The sequence below is a fragment of the Chenopodium album genome, chromosome 25, assembly GCF_948465745.1.
Source record: "Chenopodium album chromosome 25, dcCheAlbu1.1, whole genome shotgun sequence".
Lineage (NCBI taxonomy): Eukaryota > Viridiplantae > Streptophyta > Magnoliopsida > Caryophyllales > Amaranthaceae > Chenopodium > Chenopodium album.
The window spans coordinates 630,096-653,093 of NC_137858.1; the positions used below are offsets into that span (position 1 = coordinate 630,096).

Below are 22,998 nucleotides of genomic sequence, written 5' to 3' on the forward strand. Positions count from 1 at the left end.
TGATGTTTGGCGGTGGTCGGTGACTTCTTTATTTGGGGGGGGGGGGGTTTGGGTGTTATAGTAACTGACAATCTGACATGTCAGGAAAATGGCAGATCACAAAAGGTAAAATAAAGTACCACTATAACCGAATTCCAACATTTTACACTCAAATGTACCTATCTTTAGATTCATGGGCGTTTTGCATTTCCTATCTAATGATTCATGTAAAAATAAGTGGAGTTAGTGGGGAACTCACCTTGTGATTTTAAGGTCACAAGTTCGAGCCCCACTAACTACAAAAATACTTGGGTGTAGCCGTATAGGGGGATTCCTTTATCTCCCCCTCTAAAACTCAAGCGCTGAGCTAGTTAGTAATACGAGTTTAATTTTACGTACGTGGGGCCCAAACTAGAAGTGGGAGACCAACCACAATCGGGTCAAATGATTGATTAGAAGAAAAGAAAGTGAGTTAATTCCTGATCACCGCCAAAAAATGTAGCATGTGACAAAGTGATTATTAAAAAGCAAAGAAAAGGAAAGGTGGAAGGTAAACATGTTTGTTTTATTTTTATGGTCTTTCTTTCTTTGTAGTCTGGCCATCATGTTCTTTGCGGTTCCTAGCACTATTTTACGTATTTTTTTTAATATTAGTTGGACTGTGATTCACTTTTTCCAATTTATTACTCAACATTACTCACTTCCACTCTAATTTTTGCTTTAAATATTGATAACCATTTTCTTAATTTGAAGAGCTTCTTCTCCTAAGACCACTTCTCATTTCAATATAACAACTCTACTTATCTTATTAGTAGTAACTCGTGCACCATCTTATCACTAGTTCGCCACTACTATAATTACGTGTTTAGGTCAACTCTAATTTCGATATTAGTTGTTGAGTCAATGCCGATTAATCCTATAATCAATCAATATTTGAATATGAACTCATTATTTCGTAATATATTAATTAACGTCTTTTTATATTTTACGCAAATATATATACACCAACTATTTTTATATTCTTGATATAGAGTAGAATTTATCGGATATTATAATTTAATGATTTGATTGCTCAAAAGAAAATACTAGCAAAAGCTTACGACATTTTACGTTGAGCAAACTGAAAAAATAATCATAAATAACCATAAAACTCAAACAACAAAAACAACCAATTAGGTGAATTCTATGATTATGAGTGTAGAAGGGAGAATGTGGGACATAGAGAATGAAGTTTTGAGTAAATTATTGCTTTGTATGAATTAATTTTCTCCCCTTATACTTATCTACCTATTAGAGAAACTTTAAGCTGAAGATTTATAACTTGTTTGTTCAAGCACATTTTGTTAGAAGGTAATATTATATAGATCTAATTAACATAAAGATTACATAATATGCGGAGTATATTATTGACTTAATTATTTACAGATTTTGTCGGTATAACTGAAAGTGCCTTATAAATTAAAGATCGATTATTTTTAATCTTTTATGTGATTTTTATCGCCCTGTTGCTACTAAATAAGATTATACACTTTTTTTATTGTCTAATTCTCGAACCTTTAGATAAGTAGTCTAGACTCAACGAAGTCAATCAAGTCATAGAAGTAAACATTGATTGGAATACAAGATATCCGATGAAAGATGCTATTATTGCCTCTTTATCAAGCTTGTTTTTAGTAGCATGTACATCTGCCCAATATCACAAAATTGAGGCCTTATTTCACCTTCACATGTTTCTGTCCCCTCCTTTCATTAATTCTCTTCCTTCATACGTAGTCACGTACTAACAAACAAATAAGTACCACACAAAATTTATAAGAAGATTGAAGAACGTCCAAAATTTATTTCGAAAGAAGGATTTGATCCTTACGTATTCATTAATTGCCGAAGGTTTTACATCTATCAATTTAAAAGTAACTTATTAATTACTCCTTCCGTCCCAAAATTACAGGCAAATAACTCTAAAAAATATGGTTTTTAAGGAGGATGGAAAAAGTAGAGGAAAATTGTATGAAAAAAATAAAAAGTGAAAAATGTTGTATGGGAATAATAAAAAGTAGAGAATATTATATGGAAAAGTGAAAAAGTAGGTAATGATTTTTTGGGTAAGTGTGTTTTTTGTATGAAAAAGAGAAAAAGTAAGTAATGATTGTTTAGGTATGTGTGTAATTTGTATGGAAAAGCTAAAAAATAAGTAATGATTATGTGTTATTTTTAGTAATAGGAGGAACATTTTGGGACACCCAAAATAGTATATTTGCCTATAATTTTGGAACGGAGGGAGTAAAAGTTATACGTTCAAGCATGCAGCGTAAAGAAATGTATACCTCTTTGTTAGCCTGACAACAAACATACGGGTGTCGTGTCTAACTAAGACCATGAAGTAATTTGTATTTGGAGCTTGACGTGTGGTGTTGTTAATTGTAAACATCAACCCATTTCGCACCCTTAATTTCGGCCCTATGTTTCATGTTTGTGTGAATAGTGGTGTGACTAAGATGCATGTCATGAGATTGTGGATGTGAGATGAATGGATGTGTATGTGTAAGGGTATGGGTGTGTATATGATGCAACAAAAATCCTTGACTTAATAGCTTATTAGCTTTGCATTTCACTAGATAGAGTTAGTTGATCGAGTATAAAGTTGGTATTAGCCAAGCTAAGTTGAGTTCGAGGTTGAGTTATAAAATCTAAGCCTATAGCTATGAAATTCATTCTATCAAGTTGTATTGCTCATAAATTTGCCAAAAAATTGAGGTACTACGAAGTATATACTTTGCAAATATAGGATTGTTATTATGTAATTCCACTGTAAATTGTAACTTGTTTTTTTAACTTGTTGTAAATAATTTTTCTCATGAGTTTATCAAACAAAATAGGTTGTTCTTCATTAAACTTGTTTAATTTTCGGGTTTTATCCTACTCAATTTGAAGTAGCATGTAGGAATGTAAGTACGAGTAATAAACAAAGCTGATACTAGGTTTTGTCTTCTAATTATATGGTTCAATTTATTTTTATTTGTACATCATAAATTTCATGAAAAACATCTATTGAATTAATAACAATAGTAATGTAATTAAGGGCATTCATATAGCCTAAATTATATTCAATATTGTTCTTTCAAGATTTTATTACATACAATTATTGGTGTGAAAAAGTCAATCTAAATTTGCAAACAATTATATGTTCATATTAATACTGGATTATGTTCAAAACTTGACTCAATAACTATATTGATGTAGAGCAGGTTACAAACAATTAAGAGCATCAATAATGGGGGGTTCTTAGGTGGTTCTTAAGGAGAGAGAAAATATAAGAGCTAGTTCTTAGGTGAGATATGGGAGTTTCTAATTTAGAAATTGTGTTAAGGGATTCTGAAATAAGCAATGGGTCTTGAAAATAAGAACTGGTGATGAGTTGGCATTAAACGACATGGGTGCCACTATAATGTATGTGCGTTTTGATAAAAATATCCACCGAAACTCTGCATTTTGGCAGAGCAAATTCAGAAAGCCTCCAACATTTACACATGGCAAATGCATGCATGCAAAAGAGCTCCAACGGCTCTTTTACTGAATGCATGCATGTAAATCACTTTTTTTAAAAAAAAAAAAAAATTAAGTTGAATTTTTTTTAACAATGTAATAGTAATATGTAACGGTTATTTAATTTGTTTTTACAATATAAAAGTAGATAACTTGATCACCAAAATTACCATACTTCAATTTTTTGTAAAATTTTTTTCCTTTCATAATTAATATATATTTCTCAACATGGATAAAAATAATCCAAATTATAGATTACCCAACTACACAACAAATATAAATTACCCTATAAATCCAAATTACATAATGGATAATCAAAATCTTCAATATTATCCAAACAATCAAAATTACCCCACTTATCAAAATTATCCCAATAATCCAAATTTTCCCACCCATCCAAACTACCCAATAAACCCAAATTTTCAAGTAAATCCAAATATAAATCCTAATTTTCATCCTTCTATTAACCATCACCAAAACATGGGGAATAACATTTCAACTTCATCTTTTTCCCCATACTCCACTCAAAATTCTTCAAATTATTTTACAAATATGTTAAATGGTACAAATTTGTCAAGTGTCGGGGAATCTGAAGGTGAGGATGTGGTTAATCATGGTTGTGGAGGTTCGGGGTCCGGTGTATCTCTTAGTAACATTAACTTTAATTCTGTGGCAGAAGAAGAAAATGAAGGTGATAATGATGAACCAACACCAACAACTTCAAGTGGTAAAGGGAGGAGGATATCTTGGAATAAGGCCCAAGATAACCTTTTAATTAGTGGATGGCTCAATTATGCTCCTGATAAAGTAAATGGTACTAATCAAACCGGTGAAGCATTTTGGAGTAAGATAGTAGAATACTACAACAAGCATCGTAGTGGGGGAAGACCAAGAGAACTTCAACAACTCAAGTGTCGCTGGCAAAAAATACGACCTGCAGTTGCAAAATATGCAGCATGTGTTCTATGCAAACAACGAAATAAAAGCGGTGAGTGCACTTTAGATGTCACTAATGAAGCTAACGCAATTTATTATTCTGATATGGATGAAGATTTTAAGTTTGACTTTGCATATGAAAGATTAAAAAACCAACCTAAATTTATGAATGCATTTGTGTACACCACCGATTCATCAACACCCTTATTTGATCCTCCAAATTATCAAACTCTAAGTGGTATCAATCAAACTGGAGGAAGTGAGGGGAGTGAAAAAAGATCAAGACTAGACGAAAGTGGAAATTTTTCTTCGTCATCTGCAGAAAGAACACCACAAAGTGCTAACCCCCTAACACGACCAGGGGGTCAAAAGGCAGCAAAAAGGAAATTGAAGATGAAGGCAACTGATGTTGTTGATCCTTTGCAAGAGAAACTTGCAAGTATACAACATTCAAACGAAGAAATTGCAAAGGCAGTGAAGGAGTTCGTTGAGGTTGAACGAATTAGAGAGGAAAGAAAAAGACAAGCCCAAATCATGAAAGAACGGGAATTAAAATATCAACTACTACAAGCATTACTAAGTCGAGATACTTTATCAGAGGAAGATGAAGCTCGTAAAAATAAGTTGTGGGACGAATTAATGACCATGTAATGACTTTATTTTTAAACATCATTGTTAATTTAATGTAATTGTAGTTTATCAATAGTTGTTATGTTTAATTACTACTAGTTAATGATATTAGTTAATCGTATCAGCATAATTCTTAATTGTATCAGTGTAATTCTTAATCGTATCAGTGTAATTCTTAATTTTATTAGTTATGTTGTATTGAAAAAACAAAAAAACATGCTTATGTTTGTAATTTTAAAACGACAAAAGACCAAATAGTACAAACATGTTGAAATATGAGTCAAAAACCACGTACATAAATAATTTTGAGGCATTTTCTTTTGCAGGTGAATTATCGATGTACTCAGAGCTCTTCTGCCGACATCAATAGCATTGTATTGATATAATATGACTTTTGTGTGACAATGCATGGTGTGTCACGTGTCTTTCATGGCACATCAATTATTTACAAGCATCTTTAACTTTTCAAATCTATATAATAACACCTTGTACATTAATGTTTACACAACTTACAATTCAATTCCTCTCTTATTTCACAAAAATTTCAATACGCAGTATCTTCAAAAATAATTATGGCTTCTAGTTCAAGTTCAAGTTCAAGCTCTGCAAGCTTAGATCATGAAAATCCAAACCCCCGTTCACATGTCCGGCAAATGGCTCGTAATTAGGTAATGGAAATGCCACATCGCAATCAAATTGTAGCTGAAACTGTTATCGAGCTCACTAGAAGGAGTTCAACTTCTCAAAGGCAGAGGAAGAACCGTTCTCCCAATCGACCAAGAGATCGTGTTGCCGGTCACAACCGGTTATTCTTAGATTATTTTGCTGAGAATCCAGTATATACTGATGATCAATTTCGATGGAGGTTTAGGATGAAAAGGTCGTTATTTATGCATATAGTTGAAAGAGTCCAACAACGCGATCCATGGTTTCAACAAAAATATGATGCAGTAGGTAAGCCCGGTTTTTCACCACTACAAAAATGCACTGTAGCTATGAGATTATTGGCATATGGAGTAGCAGCTGACCAAATCGATGAGTATGTCAGAATTAGTGAGAAAAGCTCACTCAATGCCTTAAGTGAAGGAATTATGTCTTCGATAAGTGCAATTACTAGATATATCAAGGATCACTATTATGGAGATAATAAGTTCATTCTATTGGGGCGTCATCCTCTGTTGCTAGACTATGAGAGATGATCTTTGGGCTAGTCAAATGGTCCAAAGCCCTTTAGAATGGATCCTATATTGGTCACACACAAGGGTATTGGGTTAAGCAAGTAAGAGGCCCATTAATGGGCCTCATGAGCAATTAACTAATCATGAATTGGATTGGGCTAGCATAGTTAGATTGGAATTAGGTTTTGGGCTTTTGACATGGGCTCTTATTTAGAGATGAGATCTATAAATAAGAACCATGCCTAGGGTTTGCACGTAGGAGTCATAATTCACACACTGTGAATTTTGACATCAAGGCAACCAATCCCAAAACCCTAATCCTCTCTCTAACTCACGACCCTCATCCTTCCCTCACGTCCGTACGGCCGGCCATCCCTTGGTGGCGCGTGTGGTGGTTATCGTGGTGGTTCTTGGTTAGTATGTCTCTCCTCTCCGTTGAAGGTTGATTGAAGCGTTCAGTCACGACTAACTAGCATTAGTGGAGGTCTTAACTTGTGCCCGTGGACCAAGTAGAGGAATCACGCTTGGGGTTCTTTATCTCCCTTTTGTTCTTGCTCGATCACACGTGGAATCACGCTTCAAAGGTACGATTATTTGTGCTTTATGTGTTATGCATTAGATCCTTGGTTTAGGTACTGTATGAATATGATTCATGTTATTTCCGCTGCGTAGTACCTATAAACTCCTACATTAAGTAGATTTGTTGATGTTATAATTGCCGAGTTTCAAGACGTGTATTTGAGGAAGCCAAATGAAGAAGACTTACAAAGGCTATTGCACATTGGAGAGGTGCGTGGATTCCCAGGCATGTTGGGAAGTATAGATTGTATGCATTGGGAGTGGAAAAATTGTCCAACTGCTTGGCAAGGACAATTTCAAGGTCGAGATGGTAAATCTACAATAATATTAGAAGCAGTTGCATCGGCAGATTTATGGATTTGGCATGTTTTTTTTGGAGTTCCGGGCTCATCAAACGACATCAATGTACTAAATCGATCTCCAGTTTTTAATGATATTTTTGAAGGAAGAGCGCCACCAGTCAATTTTGAAGTAAATGGTCACCAATACAATATGGGATATTACCTAGCAGATGGTATATATCCAGAATGGGCAACTTTTGTGCAAGCATTTCGACTTCCACAAGGTCGAAAAGCAAAATTATTTTCGCAACGCCAAGAGTCGGTACGAAAAGATGTTGAGCGTGCTTTTGGAGTTCTCCAAGCTAGATTTGCTATAATACGAAACCCGGCACTAATATGGAAAATAGAAGTTGTGCAAAAAATAATGATAGCTTGTATCATATTGCATAACATGATTGTTGAAGATGAACGACAAGGTTACCTTCACAATGAAGAGTATGGAGATTTTAGGCAGTTTGATCAAGCAGAAAATGATGATGACTCGCCAACTAATTATAATGTACGTTGGCGTGCCGATATGCAAACATGCCTAAGGAATAGGATGAGAGTACGAAATAGGGAAACCCATATTCAATAGCAAGATGACTTAATGGAACATATCTGGGATCGGTTTGGTCATGATGGTGAGGAATAAAATGTATTTTTATTCCTATTAATTTTAATTTATGAATGTATTTCTTTGTCTCTTTTAATTGTGTTTATGTTTTTTTTACTATTGTTAATGTGTTATTGTATGCAAAAGTTCTTATCTCCATATTCAATATTAATGCCAATTTTTTTTAAGTACATTATATAACTCATATTTAACAATACATTTGTATGTTGTTTAATACCAAAAAACAATAATTAAAAAAAACAAGCATATATACTAGTAGTAGTAGTAGTAGCAATAATAATAATAATAATAATAATAATAATAATAATAATAAAAGTGTTCCTCAAAAAAAAAAAAGTGTTGTTGGACAAATATAATAATGATGGAGCAATTATTAAAAGTAAGAGAGAGAAAGAAGAGAGAGATTAAGATATAGTGTTAAGACCTAGTGCATTTCTTTGGGTATATGAAGGGTGGAGCTTAATAAGAATTTATGATGATGTGGAACAAGAGAGAGAATAAGAACTACCATATAAGAAACAATGCATTATTGATGCTCTAAGATCGTGAGTGTAAGCTATAGCATCACCCTTTAACTATATACCCATGTCTCAAACAATCCTCATGATTGAAATTTGATATGTTGGAGTTTATGAAGTATGAAATTTAATTTGTCTATCTATATAATTGGGCCTTCTAATTAAGATTGTACATTACGGAGTATTGATTATTCTAGTACGAGTATTATATACATAGTACACAAAGTATTTGACATGTTGAAATTTGATTGAGTGTTTCAACTAATACACCATTCACTAAAATGAGGACCGCTCTAATTTTATATTAATGTATATTAGTAGATTGATATATATTAATTCTATAAATTTAGAAAAACAAATTCAAATGATTCTTAAATTTCAAATAAATACATCATGAAATACTTTAAACCATCCTTATAATTGGCGATTTTTAGCCCTAATAATCAACTCAATGAATAAACTCTGGAAAAATAATCCATAATTAGCACCAAATCTCATCCCCTTTCGCCCACAACAAATCTCAAAGATCCAAAATCATTTAAAATCTTAACCTCTCACTCTTAATTATTGCTTAAATTTAGATTGGAGTATAATTTATAGAATGTCTAAATTTTAGGCATTATGACCAATCAAATTACTTCTTAATAATTCTGTTCATTTATTATTAATAAATAATTAATGTATTTTCTAATCTCACTTTAAGTTTTGACTTTCTTGTGATTTGAGTTTGTTACATTTAGCAAACCCAACAAGCATTGAATGAAAATTCCTCTTTCTTTTAACCATAAACTCCAAGTTCATAGTACTACTATAAGAGCAACTTCAATGGCAAGCCAATTGTCAAATTAGCTTGTCATGCCACATAAGCTTTCAAGCTAATTATGTTTGTAGCTAGTTTCATCCCCAATGACTAGCTATTAGCTTACTATTTAAATTATCAATTTATTATTTTTATCTTAATTACTAATTGACTTTTAACATTTTATTTTTGGCAAGTTTTTTTCAAGCAAATTAGCTTGACTGGCTCATGGTCAAGCTAGTAGCTAGGGACTATTTAAAATTGCAAGCAAGTCCCTAGCTACAACCATTGAAGTTGCTCTAATCACCAAAAAGGAAGGTAGTACTGTATGACATGAATAAATTTAACAATTACTCATACCAAACTTTTTTTTACCATTGTCAATTTTTTTTTTACTGTCTTTTGACTCTTTATAGATCTCCCCCTATTTAGTTGCTTCCAATTGATTTATTCTTTTTTTTTTTTTTGATAAAAACTGATTTATTCTTTTTAATCACCCCCATTTGCCCATTTTCCCTAAAAAAATTATTTTTTTATTAAAAATAATAATAATTGATCCTGTTGTTTCTCTCTCCTCCATAATCAAAAATCAAATCCCTCCCACAGTCCCACCTTTGCCTCTCTGAAACTCCACCCTCAAAAAGGCCTTTTTTCTCTTGTTTTCTCTCTCTACCATCAACAACAACAACTATAACATCTCCAAGAAACCTCAAGATTCCCTCCTCATTTTTTCCTTCCCTTATCTTCAACTCCATTTCCTGCTCACTTTGAGAGAGAAACAAGAGAGAAAAATAAAAACACCAACAAAAGTATACAAAAACAAATCTCCATTGTTGAACAATCTATTCTCCTTGAATAAAAAAGAAAAAATTCCACATTTTGAGCAAAACCCAGATTCCAAAACTCAATTTCAAGAAAAACCCATAAATTTTATTCCCCATTTTTGCATAATTTTTTCTGGGTTCTGTTGAATAAATAGTTGCAGGTTCAAAGAAAAGAAGAGAACAAAAAAAAATTATCTCAATTTTTTTTTTAATTTTTTTTTTTGGGGTTGGTGTGGTTTTGATTTTGAATGTAGAAAATGCCTCATTTAGACAACAACCCATCAACACCAGGAAAATTCAAGATGGATAAATCATCCTACATTCATCATCATCATCATCGTTTAAGATGGCATTCAACTCCTCTTGTTAAACTCACATTTTGGTCCTTCATTTTTCTGGGTTTAATTCTAATGTTCTTCTTCAGATCATCATCATCTTCTTCTCCATCTTCATCGACATCATCATCTTCATCTTCATCCACCATTGGAGACACAACCCGCCGCTCCCTCCGGACCTTCTCCTGGGGCGGTCCATCATGGGAGAAGCGGGTTCGAAACTCGGCTAAAGTTCGTGCATCTAATGGGTTTTCCGTGCTCGTGACCGGAGCTGCTGGGTTCGTTGGCACCCACGTCTCGGCCGCCTTAAAGAGGCGAGGCGATGGTGTATTGGGGTTTGACAACTTCAACGATTACTATGATCCTTCGCTCAAGCGAGCGAGGCAGGCTCTGCTTGAGCGAAGCGGGGTGTTCATAGTTGAAGGAGATATAAATGATCAAGCACTTTTGAAGAAGTTGTTTGAGGTTGTGGCATTTACTCATGTAATGCATTTGGCAGCACAAGCAGGAGTTAGGTATGCAATGCAAAATCCTGGTTCATATGTTCATAGTAATATTGCTGGATTTGTTAGTTTGTTGGAAATTTGTAAATCTGCAAATCCACAACCTGCTATTGTTTGGGCATCATCTAGTTCTGTTTATGGATTGAATACGAAAGTACCATTTTCTGAAAAAGATAGGACAGATCAACCTGCTAGTTTATATGCTGCAACTAAGAAAGCTGGGGAAGAAATTGCTCATACTTATAATCATATATATGGACTATCTTTAACTGGGTTGAGGTTCTTTACTGTGTATGGGCCTTGGGGTAGACCAGATATGGCATATTTTTTCTTTACTAAGGATATATTGAAGGGGAAATCGATACCGATTTTCGAGGCAGCAAATCATGGGACAGTGGCTAGGGATTTTACCTATATTGATGATATTGTGAAGGGGTGTTTAGGGGCATTGGATACTGCTGAGAAGAGTACTGGTAGTGGGGGTAAGAAGAGTGGTGCTGCTCAATTGAGAGTGTTTAATTTGGGGAATACTTCGCCTGTTCCTGTTTCTGATCTTGTTTCGATATTGGAGAGGCTGTTGAAGGTGAAGGCGAAGAGAATGGTGATGAAATTGCCTAGAAATGGTGATGTGCAGTATACACATGCTAATATTAGCTATGCTCAGAGGGAGCTTGGGTATAAGCCTACAACGGATCTGCAGACCGGTTTGAAGAAGTTTGTTAGATGGTACCTCAATTACTATAAACCAGGAGGGAAGAAGAGTGCTGTGTGATGAGTCTTGGTGTTGCTTAAATTATTCAATGTTCCACACTTCCACGGTAGGATTATGCTAAATTCTTGTTCATTGATTCTTCTTATGATTGTTTTTTCGAGGTTTGTTTACTCATTGCTGCTCCAATTATGTCCTGTCTGTGTAATCTTAATGATGCCTTATTATGATAGAATACTTGCTTCCCCCCTTGGTGGAGGAAGTTTTGGGGTTACAGAACATTGTTAGGGCATTATAAGCTGTACAAGAACCATCTTTTTTGCTTTTCTCATTTTTGCTCTCTTGAGATTGTAATTCGTTGTAGTTTCAGCAAATGTAGAATTCATCATTAATAGAACTTATTCCAATTCGTGGACACGTAGTATTGCAATGCAATTTCAATAAAACTAGGACATGGTGCCTTCATATGTGTTCTTCTTTTGCTTTCTTATTGCAAAGATTTCATTGATAATCATGTTATACTTATTGGCTTAATATTTTGCTCGGTTTTGGATGGAACTTTCTTGTTGAGTTGTGTTACTGAGCAAAAGGCTTCCTATGTATCTCTCTCAAGAATTTAGAGAAGTGTTGTTTTAGTTTGTGCATTTTTCTCACTGAGAACATGTCAAGTCTTTTGTTGGGAAGGTCCATGGTTGTCGACTTAGCTTTCGATGTTCTTGCTCTTTAATATAAGGCAACTCTGGACCTGTAAGGGTACTATGCCAGTTTTCTGCTGCAGAAAATGTTTGTATTACCATTTGTAGCAATATGTCCACCCATAGTTCTGAAAGATGCTACTCGTATATTTCTCTTCTACCTCAAGTATGATCCTGAATTCAAGGAGATCACAGAGAGAATCTATGGAGCTCTTAAATTGAGATTTAAGATCCAAAATGTTGGCCTAGTTGGATTGACTCTGATCAAGGATCTAGAATTATTCTACTATAGTAAATGAGATAATTCTGGATACGAGGTAGTATCGGTGCATATATATAATGGATTTCGAGCTATGGAATTTGTTTACTCCAATTTCTTGTGGTGATGTTTTGGGAATTGTGGATCTAAACTTTGGATTTGTTACTATAACGATCTTCTGATTTTGTGGAGATGCTGCTTATTCTTTAATAAGGAGATAGTAGTTGATACCAGATCCAACGGCGCAAAGTATGGTTACAGCCCTTACAGGCTTGCAGCACATGTAGTCTCTGCTTTCGTGTTTTATGGTATTGTTCTCAGGATTTTTATTTGCTGGTTTAAGTTTTTAGTGGCTGTTTGGTTGGCTTAAATCTACGGCGAAAGTAGAAAACTGGGTTTTTTGATTGACTGAAACACTGGCATATCTTCGCCGGGAAGCTATAGTTTAATTTTCCGATTTCACTTGCTTTCACAGGGTTGAGTAACTACGTTTTCGATCTGCTGACTTTTCATCTCTAGTCAGTCTTTGAATGTGAATGTTCTTCTTTTGGACGAAATGTCATGTTAGATTAAATTAAGGAATCTAGACAGGACTTCTGATGGACTCAATCCAACAAACACAATGAGATGTTATCTTAATTGATTAAGCAAGTTTTAATTGCTTATGTAGAAATGTCTGTGACTCTGACTACTTATATTTGTACTCAAGGCCACTTTTCGTCCTGTGTTTTTTTCTTTTTTAGAAATAAGCAATCACATTTCGATTGTGATATTTTAATGCACACCAATTGCTTTTATGGTATCGTTTGATTTTCTAGTCAGTTGTATTGCTAAACTAAGCAAATTTATGACACAAATTTTCGACAATAACATGTCAGTAACTTCTAACGTCTTATTCGAAATCATTACTAATTCAAAGTATGATTTGTATACAACAAAGACTATGTTCGATAAATGGTTTGACTTCATTGGTTTTTGGCTTGTCATGTTTTGTCGAACAAATAACACCATCTTCTTTCATTAACTTTTATGTTTTTTATGTCAACCAAACAACCACTTAAATTTATCGAACTAGCTCAAAACCTTGGTCTGCAAAAATACAATCATACAATATACAATTGAGAAAAGAACAAAGCAGAAAAGAAGACCTACAAGAGTGAAGATTTCTTTAGGATAAAAAAGGGGACCCTTGTTGGAGACTACTACTATTTTGGTTGGTGACTGATAAAGACTGAGTCATGGTCTTAGCACTCTAAGCTGTCAAATGTGAATATGTGGTGTGATACTTATGATCATTTTTAAAAGTGGGGGCAACATTATATTTATTGATTGCACTGCTAAATGTTTATGTATAGGCAGCTGCTGTTGTGTTAAGACTGTTGGCTTTGCTTTCATGAAAATTGACAAAGACATATGTGTGATGAGGAGGGATTAAAATGAAAATGGTAGCGTTTCACTTATACTTTTACCGTTTTACATATATAACACTAGGTTGACTTTTACACTATTTACACACTCTTCTGTTGTTATTTATATATTCGTATAAAGAAATACATAGTCCTATTGTTTTCGAATTATTTTGTGATTTACTTCCCTTATACATGAAAGACCCTTTTGCCTTTGTTAAAGGTTTGCCTTACTCGTGTAAGTTTCATGATTAAATTCATAGCTTCTTTCTCTTTGTAATATTATTCTTTGTCTCTTTTGGGTTTATACTTTATACTTATTGTTCATACACACTCAATTTAACATCTTTAGCGCAAAAAAATGCTCTGAATCATCTTTTTGAGACCATGTTATATTGTGCACGTCAGGCATATGTCCTATTGTCTTGTCAAAAATTATGGGAAGCAAAATCCCAATAACATTTAGCCAATTCAGCAGGACCACCCCTTATATTTGCTGATGTTGGCTTTTCTTTTTGTAGTACTTGTGTACCTCCATAAAACATGCACCATCATCGTCATACTCGTCAATGCCGACCACCAAGAAGTTATTTAATCCCTTTCACTCCAACATTAAACACTCGTTACAAGTTACAGTACTTAATGACTACACAGAATTCACTTCAGGTGAAAAGCACAAATAAATGGAGCCAGTCTCTATTTGAAGCATAATAGAGATCAATGTTAATAAATTATCTCCTACTATTACTGCATTAGTCAAGCTGCCAATTAGAGCCCCTTGAGTATTTTAGCAAGCTCACATATTGGAGCTAATACAATGTTTGAATACAAGGTTAATATATCAGTGAAAATAAGATATGAATACGATCATATCATCTAGGAATGTCGTGAATATGTACTTACAATTACTTATTTAAGTGATAATGCTTGGTCACAGCTTCAAGTACTTCCCAAGTGATCTTCATTCCATTAGGGAATACAACCAAGTCTCCACCTCCAATTTCAAAAGATCCCTCCTGCCCATCAACCGAAACCTTCACTTTACCCTCCAGGAGGTACATTGTCTCTTCTGCTTCAAAAGTCCATGGAATTTTCATTGGCTGACCGCTCCATCTATTCACAATTTATTGTAAGATTTAGGCAATATCCTTAAGAAAATCAGAAGGATAAATACATCCAAGACAATATGAATATATGATAGCTATTAAGATATACAGCATATGCAGATTTTACAAGGAACTCCTAGTTGATGTCTGGGATTGGAATAAAAACTGTCAAAAGTCTGGGGTCATTATTCCAAAATTACCCTACATAAACTCAAAATGTCAACAAATGCCAAGAGATTCTTGAGAGTTTTCTCATTGATCCAGATTTCACAAGCTACACAATGCCAGTATATTTCTAATTCATCCACAACTTGACAAGTATATGTGAAAGTAGACAAGTTAATACATTAATGCAAAGAATATATGTGAGAGTCGGCAAAGGCTAGTCATTAGCATTTATGTTTTATGTCTACCAAGTACCAGAGCATCCCCAAGATTTTTACAGAAAACAGTCACCAAGCACACAACAAGAAGCCAACAAAAACAAGAACTAGACAGAGTAGATCCTCCCAACGGCTAGCAAGCAAAAATGTATGGACCAAAGCATCAGTGTAAAAAAATTATCATACAGAGGGCATGTGTGCACCAGCTTGACATTTTAGGAATCTCATCTCGAAAACCGGAATGATGAACACAGCTTTTGATGTCTTGAGCACAAAGTAAAAAGGGAAGGAAAAAAAGCTTACTGTAAGGATTGGGGTTGGTTCAATTGAAAGCTACTGCCAATCAAGAGCAATACAAGATACTCTAACTCTTCTATCATGTACTGTCCTGGTCATATTCCTGTCCAGTTTATCCTATCGGCTAGAGTTCATTACGAGGCCCTTTAAGCCTGTAATTAGCACTTTGTTAAACTGTATTTGTTCTGGTCAGTCCAAATTGTACAACCTTAGAAGGCACAATGATTTTCGGTTAATTATCAACATAAAGGAGAGAAGGCCCAATGGCCATAAGCTCATAACAAACAAGCTTTGGCACCAATAAAATCAAATTTTCACTTGAAGACTTGAAGCCATTGAATCATAAGCTTAGCTTCATTAATGTGTCTCATACAGGACCCCAAAAAGCTATTGCCCAAATTTCAACAATTAAGCAAGCAATCTAAATTCAGGCATATTAATGTAATTATAACAGTACATTAAGACAAAATATATTACATAAATTTTTTAAATCAAAAGCAGGCAAATTTATTCATGAGAGTAGACAAAGCAATCGTGTCTTTGAGATGTCTTAAACAATTAATCATTTCTTATAGCACCCTTCCTAGCCTCTTAAACTAAGGAGGCGAAAGGGGGTGTAACATAGAACCCACAGATTATCCCCCTAAAACTCACCATAACCTTTAATAGTTTAACTTTTGTAAATTACACGGAAGAATAAGCTCTATTGATGACTTTGTTGATAACAACTACCCATAAAGAGTAGAGAGCAATATAGTTTCAGGTGCACATACTATGATAGTTCCATTTAGTAATCATTGAAATGTGGCCAACAACAATACACAAGCTTCAAACATATAGTCTTCAATAATGCTTCAAGCATTGAGATAGACAGAAAAGCACCATCACCTAAAGCTTCAGTTAATTGAGCTTGATACTCGAAACTTGTGATTTATAACAGACCCGGTCATTCCTACCCAGCAACACAACCACAATACTTTTGATACCTCTCCTTGTAATACCCATGTCCGAGTATCGGAGTATTTCAGTGTATAATAGACAAACCTTTTAACATACAGATTAATCTTTCCCATAAACAATCAAGCTATTTGATAACCACTATTCTGCCCCCAGGCACCAAGTTATGGCATTATAGTTTATACAACCAAATCAATTCACAAGAACTACTCAAAAAATAAGGACATTTTCCAATCAATTACTAATCATGCCCTGCAACATTAATAATCAACACTGAATGTAATTGTGAAATACATTCATGTAATTCACCAGAACATCATACATTCAAACAGTACAATCAAAACTGCATAGTTATAATTCTATTTTTTACATAAAAGATAATTTCTTGATCAACAAAACTCCATTTTTGATTGAAACCCTTAATTGAAGACTAAATTTTTACCCCATCAACAAAACAAATAAAAGCAATAAATTTGATAATCAAAAGTAAGGAAATTGAATATTACTTGGACCAAGTGTTGACTTGAAGCTCATCAAGCTTAGATTGAGGAGGGTTCATGTCAATCTTCACTCCAAATTGTTCAAAAATTGATGCCCCATTTTCTTGTTCTTCAGTAATAGTGGTGTTTTTCTTGGAATTCTGAGGCGTTTTAATGAAAACTGAGGCTATAATTATAGAGGATATTAGCACCAAAAGAGAAGATAGTAAAAAGGGTTTTGAAATCTTCATTGAATTTCTTCAAATAAAGAATGCAGAGCAAGAAATTCCTAGTGTGCTGCGAAATGACAAAGAACATTGTTTGTTTGCTGTCTGAATTGAATTTCATGCGATGATTTTGGGCCTTGATGTGTTGGATTGCTTTTTCTTTGCCCTTGTTTCTTGTTGGATCATTGAGAATATCGGATGCATAGTAGACCTTTTTTTTTTTTTTTTTTTGAAAGAAGTTCTATGGATGCATAGTAGCCTTGCTTGTTGCCTAAGTGGCTCGAACTTGACCCGATCAAATAACTTGACCGAACTCAAAACTGAGATTACTTATCGAATAACATTGGCCTCAGCCAAATTGTTTGACTAATATCCTAATAGAAAGATGAAAAGGTATTCAATTCCATGTATTGAAGTTTACAATCCTTCAAAATACGTTCAACTCCGTCCTAATAGTTAAGTTTTTAACGTTCATAAGTCTTTAAGTAAATATATTAAATGATTAATGTATGTGTTGTTTAAAAATTTGATGGCTAATTTAATTGGTTCACTTCGCTTGTGTGACAGCCTGACAAGCTTTTTCAGTAGAAAATAATTAACCTAATTAGATTAACAATACTCAAAAGTTGCAAACTAAACATTGAAATAACCTCATTGTATTAGTCGAACATCCAACTTCTAACTTTTCAGCTTGGGATTTTTCTATGGATGGATCCCACAATTCAACCTATAACTTGTAACTTTGTAAGTTTGGTTCAGGGATATTTGAGGATTTAGTGTATGTACCAATGTAGTAATGTACCATGTTAACATTGAGCTTGATTTTTCTTCATGAGTAACATAATCTAGAATCAAGCATGCGTGTAGGCTTAACGTCCTTATGTTTTGTTATAAGAAATAGAAATGACTGGTTGGCAATTTCTTGTACTTAGGCCCTGTTCTTTTCACCTTAAAAAATAATCTTAAGTAAAAATAATTTCAGTTTAGTAAAAATAAGTTCAGTTCAGTAAAATTAATTTCAGTTCAGTAAAAATAATTTCAATTCAGTAAAATAAGTTCAGTTCAGTAAAATTCAGTTTTCTTAAAGAAAAATTATAATAGAAAATCAGTAAAAATAATTTAATTTCAGTAAAAATAATTTCAGTTCAGTAAAATTAAGTTCAGTTCAGTAAAAATAAGTTCAGTTCAGTAAAAATAATTTCAGTTCAACAAAATTAAGGTGAATCAAACAGGGCCTTAATATCAATATTTGAAGACTTTTCGTCTACAAAAATCACTGGTTAGCCTTCAATTGTATCGTCGTGTTGTTACCAGAATGGCTCGCCACCATTAGTCATCTGTAGGTACATAATACTGCATATAAAACAATATGCGATGAAATTATTAAAATTTGCTTGTACTGCCCACCAAATATTGTACAAGGAAAAGGTGGAGGTTTAAAATTTGGGAAAATGGCAAGAATATGTAAACAACCATTTGTCAGCGATGAAACTAATTAGTGTGTATATAAGATATCAGAGGTCAGTTGCTGACTTGCAGAGACTGCTATTTTATTTTCATCACAGATTCCAGATTTTTGGAGTACTAGTAAAATTATGTTGATAGAACTATAAAACACGGCTCCATGAGCAAATACAAATACAGCTTCCTAAATTAGACTCAAATTTATCAATTATGAGTTTACATTCACAGGTCAGGATACCTCAAAGTAAAAATTTAGGGGCGTTTAGTTCATTAGGGAAGTGTAAATTCCTATGAAATTTGAATTTGTGGGAAATAAATTCCACCATCAAAATCATGGAAATTCAACAAATTTGTTTGGTTAAGAATGGAGGAAATAAATTCCCATGGGAATTTCAACTTACCAAAGGAAGATAAGATAAGTATATTCCGTGCTTTGTGGGAAGTCAAAATTTCCATGAAGTCAAAATTTCCATGAACTTTCATTGCCCTCATTTTCACTTTTTTGTGTCAACCAAACAAGAGGGTGAAAATAAATTCATGGGAATTTTGACTTCCCACAAAATATTTAACCAACCAAACAAGACCTTAGTAAACCGGATGTCACTTGATCTGGTTTCGGACCATGAATTAGAAACTCATCAAACAGTTTTATTGCCTCCTTAGCCTTCCCATGGTGACTGTAGGTGCATATCATCAAGTTCCAACACTTCAAATCAGGGTATTTCATCTCACCAAATATGCATTGATTAGACTTCCACATACTACCATCTCAGAATCACAGCCAGTTTTTATGGCCAAAGAATGAAGCATTTCACCTTGATTCAAAGTGCAAGATCAGCACATGCACTCAAAGCACTACTTAGAGAAAAGTCATCTATTTTATCACCTTGATGTTGGGAATGCACTACTCCACAACATCTAACCGTAACGTAACACCTTGTGTCATCCTATGATTTTTCACATACCGTGATACAATTCAATTCCAAGTGTACTCATCTTGTATAAGCACATTTCCAAACAATTAGAAAAGAAACAAATCAAAGCAGTCAAAATCAAAGAAACAACTGACCAAACAAGCAATGAAGAGCTAACCCATGAAACGGTCTCGGGCATCAAATACTGAACTGCACTTGGTATACATGTAAAGGATGTTGTTATATGGTAAATAGTGAATGGTGTAGAGGATGTTAAGATATCTGGGCTATTCTCAAGTGAAGTTATAGTAAGTGAATGGTGTAGATAATAGCAATTAGCACCAAAAGAAAATTGATGATTGAATTTCTCCCAACCGACAGACTTGAATTTTCAAGGGACCTACTATTCTTTTTCAAAAATTAAATTTGGTGTTTTCTTTTCATTCATCTATATCTCCACCTTCCCCTCTTTTATTATTTTGTTTTCTTCCCAACAATCCTGACGTGATTTCCTCCCTCCTTTAATCCTCTCATCTTTCTTCCTTCATCGATATAACCCCTAACCCCTCTATTATCTTATCTATCTCTTCTTCCTCGCTCTTTTTCTTTCACTCCCATTTCTTTAAAAAAAAAAAAAATTAAAAATGGGTAAACATTCTACTACAACAATTCTTACTCTCTCTATCCTCCTCCTCCTCTTCCCTTCTCTTTCTACCTCCACCACCTTCACTTACAACTCCTTCGATGTCTCCGCCTCGCTCCGCTCCACCCTCAACCTCTTCTCCGCCGACAGCGACAACGCTCAGCTTAATCAACAAATACACCATCAGCAGCAGCAGCATAAGCCCAACAAACATAACGACGGCACACTGTCTGTCGAAATCCACCCACGAATCTCCCTCCACGCCCACCACTACACAGACTACAAGCAACTCGTACAATCCCGCCTAGCGCGTGATTCCGCACATGTCAATTCACTAGTTTCCAAGGCCGAGTTTAAGCTCCGAGGCATCTCCCGCTCGGACCTTAAACCAATGGACGCCGTCCTCGCCGCCGAAGACCTCGAGGCACCCGTATCCTCCGGAACCAGCCTCGGCTCCGGCGAGTACTTCTCACGCGTCGGAGTCGGCTCCCCTTCAAAGGAGTACTTCATGGTCATCGACACAGGTAGTGACGTCAGCTGGCTCCAATGTCAACCCTGCTCCGATTGCTACCAGCAAAGCGACCCAATCTACACCCCTTCATCCTCCTCCACTTACTCCCCTCTCACGTGCAGCACACGTGAATGCTCCACCCTCGAAGTCAGCGCGTGCCGCGACAGCGCGTGTCTCTACCAGGTATCCTACGGCGACGGGTCCTACACCGTCGGTGAATTCGTCACCGAAACGGTGTCGTTCGGTACCTCAGGGAAAATCCCAAAGGTAGCAATAGGATGCGGCCACGACAACGAAGGACTCTTCGTTGGTGCTGCCGGGCTTCTCGGGCTTGGTGGCGGCCCGCTCTCATTACCCTCACAAATCAAGGCCACCTCCTTCTCCTACTGCTTAGTCGACCGTGACTCCCCCAAATCCTCTTCACTCGAGTTCAACTCCGCTAAACCAGCGGACTGCGTAACCGCACCTCTCATCAAGAACAATAAGCTCAACACTTTCTACTACGTTGGACTCAGTGGGTTCAGCGTAGGTGGTCAGCAGATCTCCGTCCCACCAACATTATTCGATGTAGACGAGTCGGGTTCGGGTGGGGTTATCGTTGATTCAGGCACAGCCATAACCCGGCTACCAACTCAAGCCTACAATTCACTTCGAACCGCATTCACTCGGCTAACACCTCACCTAAAGTCAGCAACGGGGGTAGCACTGTTTGATACTTGTTACGATTTCTCATCAATGAGTAGTGTCAAAGTTCCGACGGTTGCTTTCCACTTCGCCGGCGGTCAATCCCTTGATTTACCGGCGAAGAATTACTTGATTCCGGTGGACTCGGCTGGAACATATTGCTTTGCGTTTGCTGAAACGACGTCGTCTATGTCGATAATAGGAAATGTACAACAACAAGGGATACGTGTTCATTACGATCTTGCTAGATCTCAAGTTGCTTTTTCGCCGAATAATTGCTAACGTTATGAAAAGTAGATGATGATTTTAATTAATAATTAAATGGTTATTGGGGAATGTACAATTACGATTGTATCCTTTGTAATTTAGGGGGAATTGAAAAAGAAGAGGAATTAGATTCCCTGGTGGTTGGGTAAGTGTGATTAAAGTAGGGGGGACCCACGTTGAATAAGTGTTAGTGAAATGTGGGTCCCAATGCATGCAAATTGACGGGTTTGTTGTTAATTCAATGTTACAAGTACTGTACTCCTACTTGCTCAGTTGCTCGTGTAGTAATGTCCATTAGTATTATCGACTGTACTGTCACTATTTAGTGTTTTTTTGAGTTAATTACTTAATTATATACTTTTAAGCTTATAATTCTCTGTTACATTTTTGTCATTTAGAGTAGATTTATTCTAATTAGAATACTACTCGTATTGGATTGTGTTTTGGAGCCTGTTCTCTTCAGCTTCAGCTCAGCTTAACTCAGTTTAGTTCAGTTCCTAATATCCTCCTCTCATAAAATATTCAGTTCTGTTCAACTCCAATCAGTTCAGTAAATCAGAACAGGCCCTTGATTTTGTGTCAAAAAAATTGTGTGTTTACAGTTTTAAGTAGAATTATATATTTGTAATTTTGTATCATCCTTATCCTTACAGTGTGATATTATGAGTGGTAAAAGCTTGAAATTTCACTATTCCCACCAAATTCAGCCTAAATGCATTCCAAATGCTTATGAAATTGTTGCTGAGTCAGTAATAGTGAACAAATGCTTTGCTTTTATTCTGGATGGGAGGTATTACTGCCATTGCTAAATTGTTGGCATTAAAGGCTTCCATTAAGAATAGGGATTTGGAATTCTGGTTTATGTGTTGATCACATAGTCAATCTCTGAGATAACATAAATGATATCTTAAGGCATTACATTACTAATTAAGAAGAGGTTACAAGTCTTACAACTTAATATTAATTATGGCTGTTAGAGTAATTGACATAGTAGAGATCTTTTAGAAGCTAGAATATCAGTCTTTAGGGTATATATGCCGGTGATGAAACCTTTTTTTTTTCTCTGGACATTCACATTATTCTTGATAGTTGATACATAGTTTAATTTAAATGTAGAAGACTAGGAAAGATACGTTTGGATCACATAAGTGTTCTTTATTTGCATGTTTCTACTCAAATTTTTTCTTTTATTTTCATATTAAGGCCAAAAATTATT

General features: G+C 35.1%; 1 protein-coding gene and 2 pseudogenes across 1 annotated transcript; all 3 read left to right on the plus strand.

The window, feature by feature from the left end:
- Positions 1–4,074: 4,074 nt before the first annotated feature.
- LOC145615681 (uncharacterized) lies at positions 4,075–7,763 on the plus strand. Its single transcript, XM_081670739.1, has 3 exons — positions 4,075–4,391; positions 6,965–7,211; positions 7,290–7,763. Exons 1-3 carry the CDS (start codon positions 4,075–4,077, stop codon positions 7,761–7,763), a joined length of 1,038 nt encoding a protein of 345 aa, XP_081526865.1.
- Positions 7,764–9,707: 1,944 nt separating this feature from the next.
- LOC145613217 (UDP-glucuronate 4-epimerase 3 pseudogene) lies at positions 9,708–11,957 on the plus strand (annotated as a pseudogene).
- Positions 11,958–20,166: 8,209 nt separating this feature from the next.
- Positions 20,167–22,164, plus strand: LOC145614186 (protein ASPARTIC PROTEASE IN GUARD CELL 1 pseudogene; annotated as a pseudogene).
- The last annotated feature ends 834 nt before the right edge of the window (positions 22,165–22,998 follow it).

Excerpts from the sequence above, each read along its gene's own strand:
- LOC145615681 (XM_081670739.1), top strand. The coding sequence starts at position 4,075 with ATGTTAAATGGTACAAATTTGTCAAGTGTCGGGGAATCTGAAGGTGAG. Across the intron at positions 4,392-6,964 it reads ATAGTAGAATACTACAACAA|ATTTGTTGATGTTATAATTG; the intron begins GCATCGTAGTGG and ends TACATTAAGTAG. Across the intron at positions 7,212-7,289 it reads CAGATTTATGGATTTGGCAT|GGAAGAGCGCCACCAGTCAA; the intron begins GTTTTTTTTGGA and ends GATATTTTTGAA.